A 17,623-nucleotide genomic window follows, 5' to 3' on the forward strand; every position below is an offset into this window, starting at 1 on the left:
CACCCAGGGATGCAGCACCGGGGGCTGGCAGTGCCCGGGGGCGGGCAGGGCTGTCCCCGCCGCTGTCCCCGCCGCTGTCCCCGCAGCCCTGCCTGCTCCCATCCCCGCAGACACAGCCTGGGGAGGGAATGTGGAGTGGCAGCCAAGCGCTCCCCGGCCCTGCCAATGTTTTTGATGCTTTTCTGTTTCTCTGGTGGAGCTCGAAGCGGCAGCTCCAGTGTTTGTGAAAGAGGCTGATGGGAACAGGATCCCAGACTTTTTTTTTTTTTCTTTCCCTCCTTCCCCACAAAGCAACAAAGCCCGAGTTATCCCAGAAATCAAAACAGACGCTGGTTCATTAAAACAACAATGTCTGTGGCAAGGCCAGAGACACAGAGTCTGCAGCTTCCCAGGCAGGGACAGGCTCCTGGGAACACCTGGACCCTGCAGGACCCTGAGAACACGGCACCAGCTCTGAATCCCAGCTGTCTGCATTAATCCAATCCGTAATTCTGAGGCGTTTCTCCAGCCCCAAGCTGAGGAACAGTTTTGTCCGAGCAAGGCTCAGGCTCTGCAGGTGACAGTGCAGCTCACCCAGAGCCAGCACTGACCCTCCCAAAGCAGAATCCGTGTCCTTCTGCCACTCCTGGACAGGTCCAAGCTTTGCTGTGCCCTTGGGCAGGTGATAAATGGGGCTGTGAGCCTTTGGGTACACCTGGAGCAGGAATCAGGGCCAGCTCCTGTCACAGAAATGTGAATTAATGCTCAGAGTTCAGACCTGCACAGAGCCGTGGGGCAGAGTTACTGTTCAAGAACGATATTAAAATGATGTCTTTCAGGAGGATTTCTCCCTGAGATCTGGAGTTACCCAGTCCTTAGGTCCAGGAATGTCCAGGGCTCTGGTCATTCATGCTGAAGGGCTCTCAGCAGGGGCAGGGAGGTGAAATGCACGTCCCTGTTCCTGTCTGAGCCGCTGGGGCTGAGAGCTGCACTGCAGCTCCTGGGGGCTGCCAGGGCTCTGCTGGGACCCTGCCACTCTCAAAGGCACAGAACTGAACACTTTTATCCCGGTAGCTTTAGAGAAAGTGGATTTCCACTGTCCCTGAGGCTGTGGGGCAGCAGCAGCAGAGCTAACTCCAAGAAATCCGCTCATTCCCAGGGGATGGCACACACGGCACAGGTTTTTTTTCCTCGAGGTGTGAGGATGGGCAGCAGGACCAGCACGGAGCTCCCACCCTGGGGGTCTCCTTCTGCCCGAATCCCCTCTCCATCCCCTTTGGCATCACCCTGGGACAGCGCCGGGGGAAATGTGGGGAATGGGAATGTGAGTGCCAGAACAGAGTTTAGAGCAGGGATGACTCCTGGGGGACACGGCCAGCCCTCGCCCTGGAGCAGGGGACATCTCCCGGTAGATGGCACACGGGGCCAGCGCTCCGAAACCCGACACTGCCAGACACTCCCTGCACAGCCAGGGGCCGAGCAGGAACCAGGAAATACAAGCTCAGCCTGTCCAGAGAAGGCTCGGGCTCCATGGGGGAAGGAGCGACATGGGCAACCTGTGCAGCTGCGGCCGCCCGGGGTGAGTTCGGCCCCGCAGGTGCGGGGCTGGCGGGGCGGGCACCGGGCGCACCTTTCCGCACCATCTGGGGGAGATTTGTGCCCTCCTGCCGGGCTTGTCAGGGCTCCCGGCTGGCTCTGAGCCCTGCACCTGGCCGGGGAGGGACAGGTGAGCACAGGGAAGGGCTGTGCAGGTGTCTGGGGCAGGGCAGTGCGCGGACAAGGGGGGATTTTGGGTGACATCTCAGCCCGGCAGCTTGGGGTGCTGCAGTCGGCTCTCAGCTGGGGAGGAGCTGGGGGAAATCGCTGTCCTCATGCCAAGCCAGGTAGACACCATAAAATATATCCCTGTGACACTTTAAAGTGCATAAAGTGTCCCCACACTTGGGGTGTTCAGCCACCCCATCCTGCCCCTCTCCCTGCCTGCGTCTGTCTGGGGTTTATTTATTATGGGAAATCCTGGCCACGTTTTTGAGATGCTGTGGCTCTTTTCTCCCCGGGAGGGATGGTGACACTTTAATCCCTCCTGGCTCCTGCTGTGCCCTGCACCTCCTGCTCGCAGAGAAAGGGCATCACTGGCTGCCAAGTGGGAATATATTCCCACTCCCTGGGCGTGCTGCGAGGGGGAGAGCCATGAATATCAGCTGAAGCTCTGAGGACTTCCTCTCTCCGACGCTTTGTTTGTTGAAAGTACGAGAAATTCACCCAATTTTTAGTAATTCCAGGAGGTACAGCATCACCTAGTGGAGGAAGGCTCAGGAGCTGAGGACACCGAGGTTCTTCCTCTGAGCTTTGAGGAGTTTGGGATTTAGGAGCAGGAGTTGAAGGTGGGAGGTGGAAAGCTGGTCACGCACCAAAATTCCCATTTTTTATTTCCTCTGCCCTATGGCAGAGAGTAAATGAGGCACCCAGGGCATCAGCAGGCAAGGGCTCGATCAGGGGCTGCCTGGGGCACAGTTTGAGGTCTTTAAAGAAAAGCTGTCACAGCAAATTTATTCTGTCTGGGAAGTTATTGATGAAGGAATTGTGCCCTCGGGTCTGGGCGCCTCTGTCCCCGTGCAGGGCAGCCCCAAGCTCTCAGCGTTAAAGTGGCACTAAAATGTGCACAGGCAGGGCAAGCTGCCCCAATGCAGCCCCCAGGATTGTGTAGGGCAGGAATCAGGATGGCCCTGGCACGGGGAGAGGGGAGGCAGCAGTGTAGGAGCAGGGCCATGGGTGGAGAATTCTCTCAGCCTGGGAGCTCCAACACGTCTGACCCGGTTTGGAGAGCAGGGGAGAGGTTCCCCCACTCCCATTTCCCGTGTCACACGTGTCCCCATTCCCGGGGAGATGCCTGGCTGTGATTATCCTGCAGACAGGAATAGCTCCAGCCCACACAGTGCCTGCAATGTTCCCTCCACAAAGGGAGGCAGCCTGGAATGCCAGCCTGGCTGCCAGCACAGAGGGAGGGACCCCGCTGCTCCTGCCTCTGAAGGTGCTGGTTTGGTGAAATCCCCCAAGTCTGAGTGCTGGGAGAGAGAGAAATCCCTGTGAAGGTGCTGGTTTGGTGAAATCCACAATTTCTGAGTGCTGGGAGAAAGGGAAGTGCCCTGGCACACAAACCTGGGCAAGGAGGACACACTGCAGACAGGGGAGGAGGAGGAGGAGGAGGCTGTGAGAGCCCCACAGAGGGGTGCTGCTGTGAGTTCAACCCCAAATTCCTGCGGAGAACCCTGCAGATTTTGCCTGTGAAGGGCTGGAGGTGCCCCTGTGGCAGCGCTGGAGCTTTGGCCACCCTGCCTTGCCCAGAGCTGCCCAGTCCTGGTTAATCATTACTGGCCATTCCGGAGCTCTCTGCCTGCATTCCCAGGGGTTTTATTTTCCCACAGGAGTGCCAGGGCATGGCTGCACAGCCTGTGCTGTCCCCTGGGAGAGCTGGCACAGGCACAGCCCTGCCCGGGGCACTGCTCTGTTCCCTGTTCTGTGGCAGGGCTGGCTGGCAAACACAGCCCGTGGGACACACAGCATTGGTGTGGGACACACAGAATTCGTGTGGGACACACAGAATTCATGTGGGACACACAGAATTGGTGTGGGACACACAGCACTCGTGTGGGACACACAGCACTCGTGTGGGACACACAGAATTCGTGTGGGACACACAGCATTGGTGTGGGACACTGGAGCCCCATCCAAGGCACTGCCTGCCCACCCTGAGCTGCTGAGCAGAGACACAGCCCCTTGGCAGCCCCTCAGCTGCACCCTTGGGTCCCTGTGTGTGCAGAAGGGGCCACACAAGGGCTGGCACCTGCTCCCCAGCCCTCTGAGCGTGACATTTCCTCCTTACATCTGTCCCTGAAGGGGACACGAGTCCCCTGTGCCAGTGCCAGCCTGCAGGAGCTCGGCTCCAGGCTCTGTTGCTACAGCTGGGGTGAATTTGGCTCCTGTCCTCTGTTGGAACAGATCTGTGCTTGGCCTGTCTCTGGTCACACAGGTACAGCTGAGAGGAGGGTTTGGCTTGGCTCGTAGTGAGAGCAAAGCTTGTTTGGTTTGGTTTTGTTCTAAGTGGAAAACTGAGAACAGGAAAAGTGTCTGAAACCAAAAAAGTTTCAGACAGCTGCTCCCTGGGCAAGGGGGCCAAAACACGGGGAGAGGGACTGGCAGAGCAGCTGACCCCCAAAAAAAGGGGATTGTGGCAGCTGGGATTGTGCCCTGCACCCTGCACCTCGGGGCTGAGCTGGGCAAATGGAGCTGCAAAGCTCCAGGGAGAGGAATCCCCATTCCCTGGGATGCTGCTGGGACAGGAGGGCAGGCAGGGAGAGCTGGGGGTGGTGTGGGGCGTGGTGGGTTCGTACCAGGAGGAGGAAACACATCCCCACACATCCCCTGGGACATCTCCACTGCCAGAGCCACTCTGGCTCCTTGCTGAGACTCTCCTTAGACCTGTCCCATCCCGTGGTACCCCAGGCGTGGTCTAGGTTGGTTTTGGGAGGGAAAAGGTTTGGGATTTTCAGGGCTGATGTGTCTCTCTGATTTCAGGAAGTGTCCTTCGCCTTTCAAAAGAAAGAAAGAAAAGCAAGGTAAGGATCTGTGCCAATGCTTTGGAGGTGGAGTGACAGAGTCCCCGGGGAGGTGACATCAGTGCCACACGCCTCCCACACTCCTTTTGTATTTTACCTTCCTCTAGAGAAGCTTGAGGCAGCATTTCCTGAAATCTTAAAGCAGGGAGGGTGATGTTCCACTGGATTTGGCAAGGGGGAGGGAAGGGACCTCAGCAGTGCCTTTAAAACAACCAAGTCCCACCTCAAAGCACAGCCAAGTGCTCTCCAGCAGAGCAGGAGCTGCATCACCTCCTGCAGCAGCTGCAAACATCTGTCTGACAGCACTCCCCAGAATAAAGTGCATTCCTCAAGCCGTGTCCTGTGGCCTTTGGACCGTGCTGGGCAAAACATGTTTGCCAGGCAGCAGAGGAAATAACAAAGTTAAAAGTGGATCTGACTCCTCCAAGGGCTGACAAGAAACTCTCTGTGCTGTGTCTGTGGGTTCTGCCAAGAACTCTGTGGTCCACAGCCTGCTGGCATCCTGGGAAACCTTATTTTTCCCCAAGAAACAAGCCCAGGCTTTCTTCTTGCAGACATCAGGGCAGCATTAGGGCTGAGGGAGCCGGATGAGCTGGAAATCTGATTTGTGCCCAGTGGGGAGAGCCCATGGGCCAGCACAGCACTGCTGCATCCCAAGGTGGAACAATAAACTGTTTTAAGCTGAGCTCCTGCTGTTTCTTTTGCAGGAGCTAATGTGAGGCATGAGACCCAACAGCAGCAGCCTGGCAAGAAGGTAAATAACTTTCCAGAGGGCTTTTCCCTAAGTGTGTGTGGAGAAGAGAGCTGCCCTGAGCCCCGTGGGCTGGGAGGACACAGAGCTAGGAATCCTCTCATCCTGTGCACCTCTAAAGTGGGCACAGTGTCTCCATGGCTTTTCCCACACTTTTTTTGCCCCCTGAAGTGCAGTGAGGTGTCAGAGGGTGGGGGGTGCTGGGTCTGACGGAGCAGCACAGGGAGCTCTGAGTTCCCTGAGAGTTTCCTGAGAGTTCCCTGAGTTCCAGATCATTTTTTCCCCGCAAGGTCCCCACGTATGAAGATGTCCCAGATATCCCTGTCTACGCCACGGTGAGCAAGCCCAAGGCTGTGCAGCAGGAGGAGAACATCCACTACGCCGACATCCAGGTGTTCTCCAAGGCACGGGAGCGCTCGGCGGCCGAGGTGAGGAGCCTGCAGCTGCAGAACGCCACGGAATACGCCACCCTCAACTTCCCCAGGGCCAGGCTCAAGTACGACAGCAAAAATGGGACCTTGGTCTAAAAGCCTTGATGGCCTCGTCCTCCTCCTCCTCCCGCAGGACAAGGAGCTCACAGCTGTAGAGCCAAGGAAACCTCACGGACACTGAGAGGGGGAGGCTGCGTGTCCCGTCTCAGACATTCTCTCTCTGAGGAGTTTCCCGGATGATTCTGCTGGCTGAAAACATCTCCTCCCGTCGGCAGAGCTGCCCCTGGAGCTGGCAGCCGTCTCCTGCCAGCCCTGCGAGGTGGCAGAGCTGCTGCTGGGCTGGGCAAGGCTCAGGGCTGCAGGGAAAAAAAATCCAGAAACAGCTCCAGCCCAGTGCTGGCTTTGGGAATTCAGGAATTCAGGACTAAAGGGAGGTTTTGGTTAGAGCTCAGAGTGTGCAGAGTGACTCTGGGTGGTGCTGTGAGGAGAGGGGACCTTCAGCAGGATCTGCTGCACTGTCTCCTTCCAGCAGCTGCCCCTGGAGGTGCAGCCAGGCCCTGTGTGCATCCCCTTCCCCAAAACTCGGTGTTCTACAGCATGCACAGCACCTGGCGGCCAGAAATGCAGGATTAGGAGGGGTACAGAACAATTTCTGTCACCGAAGGGCTGTTCAGAGGTGCATCCTCACTCCTCTGTGCAAACAAATGAGGAGCTCCTGGCTCTGACTGGAAGTGAAAAAAGGGAAAATTGGCAATTTAGCTGCAAATCACTGCCTATATTTAGGGCAGGCCATAGAGTTCAGCAGCTGTCTGGGATACTGGGAGTGAATCCTGGGCAGCTTCAGAGAGGACTTTGGACTTTGCCTCCACTTTTCCCTCATTTTATGCTGTCAGCCCCAGTGACACAGAGCACACGTGGGTTTATCACCTCCACCTCTGAGAACCTGTTTATGGGTTCGAAATAGTGTCAATAATTGAGTGTAGCAATGGTCCAAACAGCTTCTGCCACTGGGCAGCACTGGCAGAGCACCAGGGCTCCATCTCCAGGTGCTAAACCTGGGCTTGGCACATTCTGCTCCTCAGAGCAAACTGTGGGGCAGCCCCGGTCACCGGCATTTAGAAATTATATGGTGCCTTCCATAAACACACAGAACTCTGCATTTTATAACTCAGCTGGGTGTGAAAAGCACGAAGGAGCTCCTGCTCGCGGTGGAAAATGAAACTGCTGCCGGCTGTGTTTGCCAAGGTGGAAGTGTCTGAGGACCAATCTTGCAGTTTTTGTCCGTGTTTTAATGAGTGCCCGAGCCCCCGGAATGTTTTTTATCTCTCCGGATAAGCTCCGGCTTCCACACCACCCTCGGGGCTGTTCCTGAAATCCAGCTCATCCTAGAGACAATTCCAGGCTCTCATTCCTGTGATTTGTGCCGGTTTTCCAGGCTTCCCGTGGGGAATTATGGAAACACGTGTTCTGCAACAGAGATTTTCCTGAAGGACTCGGTTTTGCACTGAATATTAAAATCTCCGGTACTTCCCGCGGTTGCCATGTGTGCCAAACGAGTGTTGATGTATCATTAAAGATGCAATATTTAGTTTTAAGTGATTAATCCTCACTTTGGGCGAGGCTTTGCGGGGCAGGGGGGACACACAGGGTCCCGCTCCCGGGGCGGCGATGCGGGGCTGGGCAAAGGCTCCCCCGAGCTGGCCCCGGCCCCGATCCCGATCCCGATCCCGATCCCGATCCCGATCCCGATCCCGATCCCGATCCCGGCCCCCCGATCCCGGGGCGGAGCCAGCTCCATCCCGCCCCATCCCGCCCCCGTTCCCGTGGCAACCGGAGACGCGCACCGGGAGCAGGTAGGGCCGGGGTGCGGGTCCTGGTACCCACCGCACCGCATCCCATTATCCCATCCCATTATCCCATCCCATTATCCCATTATCCTATTATCCCATTATCCCATCATCCCATCCCATTTCCAGAGGCACCCTGACCCACACAGCCCCTCCCAAGGCTCAGCTCCTCGGGATTTGCTTTTCCCCTCAGGCTCAGGAGCTCTGGGACCTTCCCCTGGCGCTGAGGTGACATCCGACATGGGGACCCTGATGGACACGGTGCCCTGTCGCCCCCCACAGCCTCCTGCACCCTCTGTGAGTTCCCAGCAGCCTCTTTCGGGTCCTTTCTGTCTCTTTTGGTGCTTCATGAGGAGTTTGGGATCGGTGGCACACGATGGCTTTAAGCGGCTCTTTGGGTGATTGCTGCAGTCACGGCCCCACAAACCCCACAGGTGAATTCCTGAACCAGCCTCTTCTGGTTTTATCCCCCCAACCCCGATTTTAGTGACCAGAAGTGTGCAAGGACAAGAGCTGTGGCCGTGCTGGAAGTGGCCAGGAGATGGCAATGCCACCACCAGAACTGCCAGCACCCCGTGGGCTGGGCTGGGAGGTCACTGGCCCCAGGAGCAGCTGCTGGGGACATCCATGATTCCTTGGGGAAAATTCAGGGAGAATTCTGAAGCATCATTCCTGTTAGTGAGAGGCTTCCTGCACTGAAAGGCACCCGTGGTGTAAAACCGACAGGAAAACACAACTCCTGCCACGAGCAGCTGGAAATCTCCGAGTGAAACACAAAGGGAGAAGTGGGATTTAATTTGTAGAAGTTATTTTTAGCCCACACACCCACCCCAGAACCATTTGTGTCCCCACAATGGACAGAAGAATGGCTCAGCATGTCCAGCCTGGTTTCCATTCCCTGGCATGGAGGCAGAGATAAGAAACCTCCTGCAGAAACAAATCTTTGATGAAAAAATCTCAGAGCAGGACTGAACCTGAGCCTGGCAGGGAAGAGGAGAACATTTGGAACATTATTTTGAACATTTTCCCTTTGCTGTGCTGGTGTTGGGGCAGGAGGGGGCTCTGCAAGAGGGAGATGGGATGAGAGGGAACCCCTGGATCCCAGAATTCAGTCCCAGCTCTTCTTGGTTGATCCAAAAATCTCAGCATCCTTCCCTGTGATGTTACAAATCCTCCCTGAATGCATGTTAACCATGTAAAAATCAGGTGGTAAATATATAGAATGTAATCATTATAAATACATGTAATAAATTATTAGTCAAGGAGAACATTTTAAAGTGCACAGTGGAAGCTCAGAGTGCGTTTTGTTGGTTTTTCCTTCAAAATTAGGTCACTTTTGGTCTCATGGGGGAAACCACTTCGTTTTCCCACATAATTTTATTGGAATTGCACAGGCATAAGCTGCTCAATTACATTAAAAATGGGGTTAAATATTTATTTAATGACATTTGGAAGCTCAAAAGTAAACGGGATCAAGGCTCCAACCCCACAGAGCAGCTCCAGCTTACAAGGCTTTGTGCAAAGCCTCGCTGTAATCTGTTGTTTTGCTTAACAGATGTGATATTAAAATCGATTAAAACATTAAAATCTCCACTCCCACAGAATTATGAAAAGCAGGGAGAGCAAACACGAATAATTTAAATAATAATTTAAAACTGGAGGCGAGGGAACCACCTCGTTTTGGGTTGGTTACAGAGGGAAGAGACCTGTTGCTTCTCTTTCTGTATTTCAGCTGTGACAGCTAAAATAGTGAAATTATGCCATTGATTTTTACTCAGAATGCTTCAACGCTCAGGCAGGGGAAAAAAAATGTTTGTTTTTAAATGCATCTCACCCTTAGAAATGCTTGGGAAGATATTTTGGAACTCGAGGGTCAGTGCCTGCCAGGCTGAGCCCCTGACTGGAGGGGCTTTCACCCATCCCGGTTTCATTTTCCTTCTTTTTCTTTCCCCCTGGGCACTTCCTGTAAGGTGACACCAACTTCGAGAGGCAGCCTGGAGATATTCGATCCTTATTTCCGTGCTGGGTGCACTTAGTGATGTAGAGAACTTAGTGATGTAGAGAGCGAGCTGGGGGTTGTGTTTAATTGTTCCAACGTTTTCTCTCCTATTTTTTTTTTTTGTTGCTTTTTTTTGTGGTTGTTTTGGTTTTTTGTTGTTTGTTTTTTTTTTTTTTTTTTTTTTTGTTTTCTTTTTGGGTTTTTTTGGTTTTTTGGGTTTTTTTGGTGGGGGTTTTTTTTGTTGGTTTTTTTTGGTTTTGTTTTTTTTAATTGAAAAATGCAATGTTCACACTTGCAAACCTTCCGGCTGTCGTGGCCTGGCTTGCAGCTTCCTGTGGCTGCAGAGCGATCTTCTCTCTGCGCTTTTCTCCCCCTGCAAGTCATCACCTCCCTCCCTCCCTTCCTCCCTTCCTCCTCCTCCTCCTCCTCTTCCTCTCTACCCCCACACCAATCACCGCTCCCTGTGTATGGCCAGTTTGAAAAATCTCATTTACGCGTTTCGGGAGGGCATTTTTTTTTCGGTTTTTTTTTTTTTTTTTTTTTTTTTTCTTGGTGTATTTTTTTTTTCTCTGCCTGCGGACTGGCTGCAAATGGCTTTCAGATGATTTCCCCTCTCCTGCATCTCGTAAAGCCGCTCGGTTGCCGTGACAACGCGGTGACATCTCCGCCCGAGCTGCTCCCTCCTCCCCCGAGCACGCCCAAAGCCAGCCGAGATCCCGGCTCTGCCCTGCACAGATGGGACCATGAGAGCCCTTCCCCATGAGCTGCCGGCCTTTGTGCTCGGGAGGAAGAGGAGGGAGAGGAGCCCCGAGGCTCCGGGAGCTCAGCCCCGCATACCCTGAGCCCCCCGCCCGGCACGGAGGATGCTCGCCTGCCTGGCCAGGGGAAATCTGCTGGATATTCTCCAGGAGGGCTTCACCGAGGTAAAGCCACGTTCCCCGGGAGGAAGGCGGGATGGTTTCGTGCGGGATTGTTGCGTTCTCGGGGCTGCTCTCACCGGTTCCTCACCGGGGAGGAGTTGGGTGAGGAGTTCGTGGCTCGTTCTACACGCGGCTTTTACGCTCTTCTTGCTTTGCTGCTGTCCCGGTAAATAACATCGACTGCTGCAGCTTGTGGGGCAGTGGAAAATACTCCTTTACTGCGGAAAATACTCCTTTACTGTAGAAAATACTCCCTTATTGTGGAAAATACTCATTTATCGTGGAAAATACTCCTTTACTGCGAAAAATATTCCTTTACTGTGGAAAATACTCCCTTATTGTTGAAAATACTACTTCACTGTTGAAAATACTCCTCTCCTGAGGGCTGTGTGGTGTCTGGGGGTGTAAATTTGCTTTGTGGACCCACATTTCTTAGGAGAGGCTTACAAAGCTGGTTTGGGGTTTTTCCTCCCTCCTCACCCCCCCTCCCCTCATCTTTTTCTGTAAATTGAATCCCCAGGGGACTGAAATTCAACTTGGCCGGGAAAATGTAATTTTCAAAGTGTTCTTTATTTGCCTGCTCTGCTAGGAGAGTAATGAATCGGAAAATAGGGACACGCACCAAGAAACTCCAGAGATGGGAATCCCGTGGCTGTGTGGGGAGTGCAGTGGGACTTCCCTCTTCAGGGGGCACAGAAAATGAGGTTTTTTTGGGATATTTCTGGATTCAGCAATGCCCTGGCAGTCCGTGCTGGAGCACGATGTGCTGTGTGCAAGCTGAAAATGTGGGGGATTTGCTGGAACCACAGAGTGGTTGGAATTTCATTTCTCACTTGGTCGCAGGGATCTTCTTTTAGAGGGGGTTTTTATTCTTTCTTAGAGCGCAGAACTGAATCCTGTTCAGTGTTTGGCGATTCCTCAGCCGTGCAGCTCTCGAGTGCTGTGCTCCACGACCCCGTTATCCACAGAAAATGAACTTTTCCCCAGCGGGAAAACAGAGTGGGGGTGAAACCTGAGCCTCCCCAAGCCCCAGGGCGGCCCCAGGTCTCTCCTTGGATTGCTGAGCAGAGCTGGAACCGCTCCATCCCCTCCTCCTCGCAGTGTCAGGCTCGTTTTTAGCCAGCCAAGGTCTGGGTTTAGGTCGAGCTCATACTTCCTGTGCTCGGGGGCAGCACATCCTCCTCAAGAACAAATTGTAATTAATTTATTAATAAAGGAATTAATAATGAGAGCGAGCCCCAGTGACATTCACCCTGGTTGGTTTTACCCACATGGTTTTTCCAGCTGTGGAAGAAACTTCCCTGTCCCAGCAGAAAAACAGATTGACGGGATCTCTGCCTGCTCACACACTCCAACAAAAGTAAAACTAAAGTAAAGTAAAACTAAACTCGAGGGGAGGACCTGTGATTTGCCAAGGACGTGCAATCACAGCCCTGGAAATGAGAGAGGAGCCCTCCCATTCCCAGCCATTCCATCCATGCTGTTGTCACCACCAGCTCTGCCTCCTGCCCATCCCTGTTTGTTTATTTACACAAAAATTAACGTGGAAGCGCGTCCGCATTAATGGATGTGAGATCCCCCTGACAGCGCAGGGTGCTGACCAAACCCAACACGGCCACGAGGACACGGGGAAGTTTCTTTTGTTCCTTTTCCTCCTTTTCCCTCTCTCTCTCTCTCCATCTTTTCTGACGGGGAGTCACCTCAGCAGCCCAATTATCTCTTAATTAGTGCTGGAGCCGGCAGCCTCATTGTCCTTCCCTGTTCTGCACAGCTCACGGGGGCTGGTGCAGGAATCACATCCTGCTGAAAGCGCCCCTAAATGGCTCAGTTGTCACTTCAGGCCGCTCTCTTTCCCTTTTTCCCCTTCCCTTTCGGAGTCACAGCCCTCGTGGCCGCTGTCACCTGCCGACATCTGAGGCCGGGATGGTTTTGTTTGATGTCGAGATGCAGCAAAGCTCCCCCCGTGGGCATTAAAGTCCCTCATTAATGGCCTTGAAGGTGTTTCCCTGCTGTTTGTGGGGACTTCTCCTGCTCCCAGGCAGATAAATAATTCAACCCCACAGCTGGATGGGGCCCCGGGGATGTGTGGCTGCTAAAAGCAGGAGTTTATAATGAAAGGGAAGCACAGCGAGGGGTCTCATCTGCGCTGACTCTGTCCATGTGGCCTCAGCCTGTTCCCCTCCTCGGGGAAATGCAGTTTATTTCTGTGCTGACACTTCTGTCAGGGCTTGAAAACAGATGGGGCACAAAGAAACGTGTCAGAAATGCGCCTGTTATTTTAACAATAACACACCTTCTCTTTTTCGAGCTGGAGGATCATTTCCTCTGGCCAACTTAATTATGTGGCTGCTTGTGTGCAGTGAGTCATTTAAAATAACTGTTTTCTTCCCACACCCCCCCGAGATTCTGTTGAACAAACAATTCATTCCAGAGAGGACAGGGAGACTTCGAGGGCTCAAGCAGAGGTGGTTTGGAAAGCAGAGCCTCCCAAAAAAGTGAAACGCAGGGTTAGCTGCCCGAGAGGGGAAATATCTCCACATTTCTGAGGTGGGAGCTGCTCCTGCTGTGTTCTGTCCCTCACCTCGTGTTCCATGGAGATTTTCCCCTGGTTCTCAGCTGAGTAATTCCTGGATTTCCTCTCCCTCACCCCTCTTTGCCACATCCTTTGGTGGGGTTGAGGTGCCAGCCTGCCTGTGAGATGCGAGTCCACGTCCTGGGCTGGTTTTGGTTTGTTTCTCTCTTTGGGGTAATTTCCTGGCTCTGCTGCCCTCGGGGCAAGGTCCTGATCTGTGACCCAAAGGTCTGTGCTGTGTGATCTCAGCAGAAGGAGCTGGCACTCACCCTCTCCGTGCTGCCAGGGCTATTTATAGGATTAATAGGATTCACCATGGAGAGCTGTTTTGACTTCTGGCTCCCTCATCCTGCTCAGCCCCGGTGCTCCCTGGAGCAGTGAATCCCTCCCTGGCCACACCAAGCTCTAGAGGTGCTGTTTGGTCACCCCAGCTTTGTTTTGGGGTGAGGCTGGCAGCATTTCACACCTTCCCCACCCTGTTAAAGCCACGGGGGACGTGTCTGGCTCTGAGGAACCCTTTGAGCCTTTCCGGGTTGTCTGACCTGACTGGGCTGCCCTGAAATCCCTCCAAGCCTCCAGCAGAGCCAGAAAACACAGCTGGGGCTGCCCACACCTGGATTTACACCCAGATGTGCTTTAGCAGAGCATTCTTTGCTCTGTTATCCGTTTTCCCCCAAACCCTGGTGCCTGGCCAGCAGTGGGACTTCTCAGCAAGGGAAGGATGTATTTGCTGCTCTATAGGATTAGGGGTGGAGCAGTCAGGACTCAATCCCTGCCTTGATGGCTAAGCCAGGCTGTCCCCTGGCAGGATGTCTTTACAGAGCATTTGCACAGGAACTCTCAGAGATTTCTGGTTTTCAAACCCCTTTACCAGGAATATAAAGATTATTGCAGCTGCTTTATGGGTAGAAAGAGGTCAAGGGGATGCCACACTCCCAGCAAGTCATGGGCACAGGGAATTCAAAATTCTGTGTCCTAAATGTGCCTTTATTTGGGGCCAGGGAGCCTCCCTGGGTGTCCCTCTCTCTGCAAAGTCCCTGCCTGCAGGTTTTGGAGTCCTGAGGAGCTCAGGCTGCTCTCAGAGCTGCCTGTCCCTGCCTGGGGATGGGGATCCTGCTGCAGGAGGAGCAGTGCTCCTTTCCTGCCCTGGAACATCAGGGGATGTGTCAGTGCAGTGCTTGGGCAGACCTTGGGCTTTGTTTGGGTGCAGTGGAACCATCTGACAGCTCGGGGTGAATCATGTGCTCCAAAGTCTTCTTTGGAGTCCTCTTTGCACTCAAAGCTCAGCTTTTTGCCAGTTTCTGCCTTTATTTTTTGCCTGTATCTGGCACAGAAACTCTCCCTGGGTGGGAAAAGAGCCTCAGACATCTGCTGAGCATCATGTGAGAGGTGCTGCTGGTTCGGGATCTTACCTTTGCATTATTAAGTCCTTTCACAGCACAAAGTAATGAAATACCAGTGTGTTTAGGCACAGGTGGGAATTACTTCATCCTGCACTGGAAGCCAGATCATTCTGGAATGGGCCATGGAAGTTTTTGGCTTTACAAGAAGTGAAAATCAAAGGGGCAGAAATAATTTAGGGAGTTTGGATGGAATTGGGCCGTGCTGTTTGCACTTCAGCTCTTCCTGTTAATGGCTAAAGAAAGGGCTGAGAAAAAGCTGGTAAACTCTGCAGTCAAAAATTCCATGTCCTGCTAGAGAGCTGGGCACTCTGGAAATCAACACCTGCTTGAAATGATGAGTTTTATGAAGGAGAACCCCTGTGGGTGCTGTTGGTCATTCTGGCATCACTGTGGTCATAACTGAGTGGTTTTCACTGTTGAGTGCACCTCAATACATTGAAAAACCTGAATCACGTTCAAGCATCAATTTTGAGAGAGGGGAAAAAAAAAATCTTTTGCTGCCTTTGAGAGCAGAGGGAATAATTTTCTTTGCTTGGGAGTTTGTGCTTTCTGCTTCTACAAAGGCCTTTTTGAACAACAACAACAACAAATAAATCAGTAAATTGGAGGAAGGCTGGATGGAAAATTACAGTCCCCATTAATTAAGGTAATGTCAGAAAGCTTAGAAATCATCCAGGGCCCCAACCAGCACGTCCTGATGCAATTAGGCTGCTGCAGAGCTTTCGTTCAGGGCTCTGGGAGGGAGGAACAGTGAATTCCTTTCACCCCGGGAGCACCAGGGCTCTTCTTGCTGACCTTGGGCGACCTGGGGCTTGGGCAGTGGCCACAACTGGGCAACAAAGGGAAATCAGAGCAGAGATCCTCAAAAATGTCATTCCAGCAGGGTGATTCCCTAAATCAAACAGCAATGATGAATTCCAACTCATCAAAGCAGTGCACAAAGGGAAATCAGTGCAAAGAGCCTCAAAAACCTCATTCCAGCAGGGTGATTCCCTAAATCCAGTGATAAGGATGGATCCAAACTCATCGAAGAAATGTCCAGGAGGGATCTGTTTCTAGAAGGAAACAGGGTCACAGGATCTGCTGAAAGATGAGAACGAGCAGGGCAGACCATCCTTGCCAAAAAATGATTTTGTCCATTTGTTCAGCACCAAAATGTGCAATATTTCAATCTCAGAGAGGTAAAAAATTAACCTCATATGTCCCAGCCTGTAATTTGCCTGTTGGGAATTCTGTTGGGATGTCCTGTAGTCCTGAACACCTCGTTTTAAAAATCTTCTCCTGCCCTGCAAAGTCTTGCAGAGTAAAACAAAAACACCACAAAGCCCTGCCTGGGCTCCAGCTCCCTTCAGGTTCAGCTGCTGCTCTCCCCCATGGCAAGGTACAGGTAAAAGGGGCTTTTTTTGGAACACAAAGCTGTGTTAATGTAAACAGGATTAAGCTTAGCTCCACCATAATCCTAAATAATGTGTGTTCTGTATAGCAAACCCCACACCGGGCTGGTTTTCCTCTGAAAAATTCCGGGTTTGGAAGAAGTGTTGGTGACAAGCTGAGCAGTGTAAGCCCTGAAAATTTTAAGTTTGGGCTGAGCAGGAGCCCAAACCAAAATGCAGGAGAAGCAGGGATGCTTGGGGTGTGTCATGTTTGTTCCTAGACTTTTTTAATTTTTTTTTTTTTTAATTTTGTTGGCTAAAAGGAGCTGAGACCTGTGTGAGAGTGGGTGTTGTGGTGCTCCAAATGGAGATGGGACCTGTGGGTTTGGGGTATTTCTGTGAGCAAATGCAGGCTCAGGAGTGTTTTGGTGTGCTGGGATGGGCTGGGAAAAGCTGCTGCTCCACATCCCAGCAAATCTTTGTCCTCCCTGTGCTGGAAGTTTTTTTTTTTCCAGGGTAGGTGGCAGGAATGATGTCCATCCAAGCAGCAAATCACGCTGCTGTGGGAATATTCAGGGCTGTGTTGAAGTAGCTGCTTTGGGGCTTGAAACAAACGGAATCCTGAGAGGGTGAAACAAAAAAATCTTTCACTTTTTTTAGAGGGAAAGATTTTAGAGGAAATATATTTCCCTTTTTTTAGAGACCTGCATCTGTGGATTTAGAGGAGGGAATCTGAGCACTGAGCCCTTGTGGCTGTGGTGAAGGGCTGAAGGTGCTGCCCACAATGTCCTTGTCCTTCCCCAGCTGATGGAGAATTGAAGCATTTTGGACTCTCCAGCTTCAAAAATTGCCCTTGGGGTTTCTGCTGAGCAGCTCAGGGGCTTTGTCCCTTCAGGCATTTCACAGCACTTTGCCATTTTTAGGTCACTAAACTTTTATTCCTGATAATTTTCCTTGCTAACTTCAGTCACATGCTCCCCCCAGCTGCCAGCAGTGACAGCTCCCCCCTGGATTTTGGAATTTTGCAGCAATCCAAGGCTCTTGCTGAAGTCACTCAGCCTGCCAGGATTTTGGGTACAAAGTTAGGAAATTCTCCTCAATCCAACTGTCTGAATGTCTGCAGGAAAATGTGATGTTTAATGGAAAAAACCCAAACCCAACCAACCAAGGCTGTCAATGAAGTGTAAGTCTGCAGAATCACAGCAGCCATGAGAAGGAAATGACTTTGTCCTGGTGACATCCCAATTCCATCGCCTCAGAAACCTCCTTTTAATACTCATTGTTTAAAATGTAGCTGCCCTGGGATTTAGAAATGGCTTTTTTCTTTTTTTTTTTTTTTTTTTTTTTTTTTTTTTTTTACTAATAATAACAACAGTGTCAGCCTCCTGCTGCTTTTAAGAGATAGAGACTAAAAGCTTGCCAAATTTTTCTTTTTGTGAATGCACGAGGAATGTTCTGAGAGAAGGAACAGAAAACAAACTGCTTGGTGCAAGGGTTTTTCCTTTACATGACACTGAAGTGGAAGAGCCACAGAGACTCCTCCAAAAACTGCAGATTTTCTGCAGGCTGGGAGGGGCTGTGTCCTCAGGGAATCAATGCCAGCTCCTGAAATGATTAGAAAAATTAGAAAATAAAGATTTCTGGGGCTGGGCACTGCTGCAATTAGAGCAGAAGAAGCTGCAGAGCCCCTCCCCAGGGTAGGCCAGTTATTTTACTTAAGGTATGATGGTTT

At 52.1% G+C, this 17,623-nt stretch overlaps 2 protein-coding genes across 3 annotated transcripts in view; both read left to right on the plus strand.

Annotated features, from left to right (window-relative positions):
• The first annotated feature begins 1,399 nt into the window (after positions 1-1,399).
• C23H11orf52 (chromosome 23 C11orf52 homolog) lies at positions 1,400-7,372 on the plus strand. Its single transcript, XM_014884744.2, has 4 exons — positions 1,400-1,558; positions 4,555-4,595; positions 5,303-5,349; positions 5,637-7,372. Exons 1-4 carry the CDS (start codon positions 1,527-1,529, stop codon positions 5,871-5,873), a joined length of 357 nt encoding a protein of 118 aa, XP_014740230.2. The 5' UTR covers positions 1,400-1,526; the 3' UTR covers positions 5,874-7,372.
• Positions 7,373-7,607: 235 nt separating this feature from the next.
• DIXDC1 (DIX domain containing 1) overlaps positions 7,608-17,623 on the plus strand; it is a 30,814-nt gene continuing 20,798 nt past the window's right edge. The window contains exons 1-2 of one of the 2 annotated variants that reach the window (XM_088177877.1): positions 7,608-7,630; positions 7,818-7,921. In XM_088177877.1, coding sequence (XP_088034003.1) covers positions 7,865-7,921 — 57 coding nt within the window. In that variant the 5' untranslated portion in view covers positions 7,608-7,630; positions 7,818-7,864. Of the gene's footprint in view, positions 7,631-7,817; positions 7,922-10,293; positions 10,547-17,623 lie in introns of those variants that run through there. The other variant, XM_014884677.2, reaches the window with a different exon arrangement.

The sequence above is a fragment of the Sturnus vulgaris genome, chromosome 23 (genome assembly GCF_052056855.1).
Source record: "Sturnus vulgaris isolate bStuVul1 chromosome 23, bStuVul1.hap1, whole genome shotgun sequence".
Taxonomy (NCBI): Eukaryota; Metazoa; Chordata; class Aves; order Passeriformes; family Sturnidae; genus Sturnus; species Sturnus vulgaris.

Bases quoted from the DNA above. Each gene is read 5' to 3' on its own strand.
- C23H11orf52 (XM_014884744.2), top strand. From the start codon at position 1,527: ATGGGCAACCTGTGCAGCTGCGGCCGCCCGGG. The intron at 1,559-4,554 runs GTGAGTTCGGCC...CTCTGATTTCAG, and splicing joins TGCAGCTGCGGCCGCCCGGG to GAAGTGTCCTTCGCCTTTCA. The intron at 5,350-5,636 runs GTAAATAACTTT...TTTCCCCGCAAG, and splicing joins AGCAGCAGCCTGGCAAGAAG to GTCCCCACGTATGAAGATGT.